The following is a 5,018-nucleotide window of genomic DNA, read 5'->3' as shown; positions in this document are numbered from 1 at the left end:
CACATAAATCAAAAAATCCATCTTGTTTATTTTGAATAATTTTTATTGGTAAATAAATAAAACATTCATTTTATATATTTTATATGTTATATAATTAAATTTAAATGATACTGAAATAGATATATTATATTATCATATGAATATTTATTAATCAAGGATTCATATCCGTATAGTTTTATTAACATTTGTATATTTTTGTACCAAAAAATTAAACTATTAATCACAAAATAGTTTTGTAATCTACAATCGTGTTTAAAAATTCAATGCAAATTTTAAAATTAAAATATTAAGTTCTCAGTATTTTTCCAATGAAAATTTTAAAATTAACATATTTATGCATTTTTATATGGTATATAGTTTAATTTTAATATATATATATATATATATATATATATATATATATATATATATTTAATCTGAATATCTATTAAATGTAACTTCTTATTCATGTGATTTTATGATTATTTTTATCTTATCATAACAAAATGGTTAAACTATTGATCACAAATTTTTTAATGTGAGAGTCTTAACAATATTAGTAATTTATAGTCATTTTAAAAATTCAAAATATAACATATAGAAAAAGTTTAAATTTTTTATCATATGATTAATGTGATTTTTTAGTTTATTTGAGAATATAAAATTAAACAAAAGGGATGAAGGAGATAAAAATTATTATCAAAACTTTATTATTCAAAATTATTCATTGTCATATATATATGTTAATCATACTAGTTAATTCTGTAGCTTTTATTTAAATAAAAATGAGAATATTTTTTTATACGATACTAATCAATTTTATATTTAGTTTAATAAAGATTATAATATATGTTTAGATGGACAAAATATTTTTTTAAAAAAATTCTAAGAATTATCTTAGGTATGACATGTATCTATAAAAGAATATTGTAATTCTCCTCAATTAATATATAAAAGATTAAAATCAATTGCAAAATTCTTAAGCAACCTATAGATTAATATTATAAAACTATTAAAAATAAACAATCTTTACTTTTGGGCTTGATTTGATTTAATTAAAAGGAGTAAAATATTCAGAGATATTTCATAGGTCTTTTCCTTGTGGAAATTGGATCCAAGACGTCAAATTTTTCCCACAAGGTTTCTTTATTGTCGAGTACAAGTTAAGAAACTCTCTTCGTTCATAAGCTTAAAACCAAAACTCAATCTCCCACACAACACTTCCAACAAAATAAAAAAATACAAAGTTGATAGCTTTACTGTGTAATAATATATACAAACCAATCACTTCCATCATCTCTTCTCATTAACCCAAACAAAAAAAAAACAGTTCCTTTGTTCTTAAAAAAAAAGTTTTGATTTTTTTCTCTGTTCTGTTTCGTTCTCTCGTTAACATCTGTGTGGTCGTCGTAGCAGTAGAAACAATGGAGGTTGATTCAACTAAATCCTAAACGGGTCAAAAAAAAACCCGAAAACCCGGATGGACGCGGCGGCGCGACTGGTGGGCGACTACGAACTTGGGCGGAGACTCGGGTCAGGCTCCTTCGCCGTGGTGTGGCTAGCGAAGCACCGATCGTCTGGCTTAGAAGTCGCCATCAAGGAGATTGATAAGAAGAAGCTTAACCCTAAAGTCAGAGACAGTCTCCTCAAGGAGATTTCGATTCTCAGAACCATCGATCATCCCAACATCATCAGACTCCATGAAGCTATCGAGGTTTGGTTTTGATTCATTCTCTTTTTTTTTTTTGTGTTGTGTTTAATAAAGGTGTGAACTTTGGATGATTTTTTGTGATCTTTTGTAGACTGGAGATAGGATATTTCTGGTGTTGGAGTATTGTAGTGGAGGTGATCTTGCTGAGTACATCAATCTCCATGGGAAAGTGTCTGAGCCTGTTGCTAAGCATTTTATGAGGCAGTTGGGTAATGATCTGTTTTTTTTTTTTGTTATGTTTCTCTGTGTAGAATCTTTGTTTGATTGTTTTGAGTCTTTGGGGTTTGTAGCTTTGGGATTGCAAGCACTTCAAGAGAAGCATTGTATCCACAGAGATTTGAAGCCTCAGGTGAGTAGAAACCTTCTTTATGTTCTAGTTTGATTGGTGGGTTTGATGATGAAAAGTGTAGTCATGGTTCTGTTTTTTTCTTTTCAGAATTTACTTTTGTCGTCAAAGGAAGTAACTCCATTGCTGAAGATAGGAGATTTTGGGTTTGCAAGGTATTGTTTTACATATTGGATCTGTTTGTGTAGTGTTGAGATTGTTTTGGTGTGTAATGGTTGAAATTGTTTTGGTAGGTCTTTAACACCGGAGGCAATGGCTGAAACATTTTGCGGCTCTCCATTGTATATGGCTCCAGAGATCATCAGGAACCGAAAGTATGATGCCAAGGTGAAGACAGCTTCTCTCATGTGTTTGAGGAAAGATTTGTTCATTATTTTTAACTGTGTGATGTGATGGATGTTTAAGGCTGACTTGTGGAGTGCTGGTGCGATTCTGTTTCAACTTGTCACTGGGAAGCCACCTTTTGATGGGACTAATCAATTCCAGGTTCGTTTTGGCCTGCTGAACCAATGTAGTGAACTAATTGCCCTTTATTTATGCTTATTGGGATTTGATGATCTCTGCAGCTTTTTCACAATATTGTGAGAGACACTGAGTTGAAGTTTCCTGAAGATGCTTTGAATGAGATTCATCCTGATTGTGTTGATCTGTGCAAAAGCCTTTTACGCCGAGATCCAAGTACTTGTTTATAACCTTCTCTTGTTTGTCTACTTGTCTTTACGATCTTTCAAATTTTTATGGAGAAATACATTTTTATTTGACTGCAGTTGAACGCTTGACGTTCCGAGAGTTCTTCAGCCACAGGTTCCTTCAGGAGGCAAGGTAATCGCTAGCAGCAAACCTTCATCTTTCTTTTGTTCAACCATTGAAAACTTTAAATGCAAATACCAAATGTTGTCAGACAAACTCCGGGTGTTGCTCATTCTGATTCTACTACCTCTACGGGGAAGTCCTCTTTACCCTCTGGACAACTTACTAGTACAAACCGATTCAAAGCAAGTGCAGAGAACGTCTACAAACAAGGGAGCTCCTCTAGTGCCTCACCTTCTCACATTGTGTCTTCTGAGAAGACTAGGAAAGACACTGAGGGACAGTCTTCATCAAATCAGTTTGGAGGTTTTGTCTCTTACCCCTATTAATTTTATAAAGCTCAATTCAACTCAGATGCGCTTTGTTGTTGTCATGTGTGCAGTACTTGACTCGCTTGAGCTCATAGAGAGGGAGTATGTACTTGTAAACCGTCCTACCGAAGGTTCATCAGATTGTTTCGACACATCACTTCAAGATTCCGGAACACGTAACCTCTTACCAAAGAACGATAAAGGTTCACTTGAAGCACAGAGACCAGCAAGCGGATCATCATACCTGTTAACAGAAGTCCAACGGTTAACCATCGTTCATCCTCCAACCAAACTCCAACTTTTGCATCAGTACGCAGAAGCACTTGCAGAAGTAGCTCGTGAGATGGTAACCTTTCAACTCCTAGTTTCATCGGTCTCTTAAATGATTAATAGTAGAGACTCTAATACCGTTTGCACACAGGGCAATGCAGGACAAGTGAAGGAGTCTTTTGCTGTAACCCTCGTCGTTTTAGCTGCCTGGAGAAAAGCTTTAGAGATATGTGATTCTTGGATGATGTCCGTTGGAGAGGAGAGAGTGAATCCAGCAGATCCAACCACAGCTCCAGAGACTTCAAATCCTGATTTAAACTCACCAGCAGTAGCTAAAACTTGGGTGACACAAGAGTTTGTTACCGCGTTTAACCAGGCTGAGACTTCATCAACTCAACTAAACCAAACGAGCGGTTAGTACTAGCATTCTCTTTTATGTTTCTTTGTACATTCACTGACTGCATCTCCTTCTCTCTTTGCAGCTGCTACTCATATGCCTGATGCCATGGAAACAATATACGAGAAGGCACTAGCATACGGCAAGAGTGGTGGGGTAAGTAAAGAAGTATCAAACTTTTGTCAAAAGCTTCCACCTTTTGTCATAAAAGTCTGAAACTTCCTTTGTGGGTTGGATCCAATTATTCTTTTTATTTGTTTTTGCAGGCGGAAGAGTATTTGAATAACAAGGAAAGTGCAGGAAAGTTATACAAGAAAGCAATTCTTCTACTCTCCTTTATAATAGAGGAAGCAGTGACTCTACCTCTAAACCCTCCTTTCTCATTAACCTCTGACGACAAGAAGCGGATTCTCTATTACATCTCTAACTTGCAGCATCGTCGGTCTCATCTTTAGCGAAAAATCGACCGCAAACATTGTACAGAAAGAAACTTTCTTGGCTCTGCTTCTTCTATTTTTCATGTTTTCTATCTCTTGAAGGTTCTAAACGGTTACTCTATATATTTGATGATGCTGTGACCAAAAGTATTTGCTCCCCGCCTTTGTATAGTGCAATATCAAAAGCTTTGAAGTACCAAAAAAGAAATGGTAGACACATCAGTATTACATAAAGTATTATGGTAGAACAAACTATACAATCAACTTGAATATGATCATTAGTTTTAGGATTTGGCTAATACAACAATCTACTTTCCCATTATATAATTGGCGAATGGCGATGCTAGGCTAAACGTGCGGTTCTTAATTAACAGGGCTGGGCACGAGGTTATTTTGCGTGTAATTGCGACTTGACTTACTTTATACGAGTAATAAAATTTTCGAACTTGTTAACAAACAAGTATTGGCTATCAAAAATAAATTAAATTGAAATTATTTACTCTACTTGTTATTTACGAGTACTTGTGAAACTATATACGGGTTTTTCTGAATATTTAAAAACTACTTACTAAACAATAATATATTAGAAGTTTATTTTATTTATTCTACTTAACATAACACGTGAATTACTTCAAACGGAATATTTGTTCATATTATAAAGAAGATAAATAAAAGAAAAATATATGAAGTTTTCAATATATAAAACATTGTATAATTTTTATAATATGTAATAACAAGTCATGTAGCTAAATTGTTA

General features: G+C 33.7%; 1 protein-coding gene across 1 annotated transcript; it reads left to right on the top strand.

Annotated features, from left to right (window-relative positions):
* The first annotated feature begins 1,144 nt into the window (after positions 1 to 1,144).
* On the top strand, positions 1,145 to 4,457 carry LOC103830336 (serine/threonine-protein kinase ATG1a). The gene is made up of 13 exons (XM_009106109.3): positions 1,145 to 1,693; positions 1,782 to 1,899; positions 1,981 to 2,039; positions 2,127 to 2,191; positions 2,270 to 2,363; positions 2,442 to 2,522; positions 2,603 to 2,714; positions 2,804 to 2,858; positions 2,938 to 3,152; positions 3,229 to 3,503; positions 3,579 to 3,840; positions 3,910 to 3,980; positions 4,091 to 4,457. Exons 1-13 carry the CDS (start codon positions 1,460 to 1,462, stop codon positions 4,277 to 4,279), a joined length of 1,830 nt encoding a protein of 609 aa, XP_009104357.1. The 5' UTR covers positions 1,145 to 1,459; the 3' UTR covers positions 4,280 to 4,457.
* The last annotated feature ends 561 nt before the right edge of the window (positions 4,458 to 5,018 follow it).

Source organism: Brassica rapa, chromosome A07 (genome assembly GCF_000309985.2).
Source record: "Brassica rapa cultivar Chiifu-401-42 chromosome A07, CAAS_Brap_v3.01, whole genome shotgun sequence".
In the NCBI taxonomy this organism is placed as follows: domain Eukaryota; kingdom Viridiplantae; phylum Streptophyta; class Magnoliopsida; order Brassicales; family Brassicaceae; genus Brassica; species Brassica rapa.
Note: the sequence above shows the minus strand (reverse complement) of the source record. Positions and strands in the feature narration are given on the sequence as shown.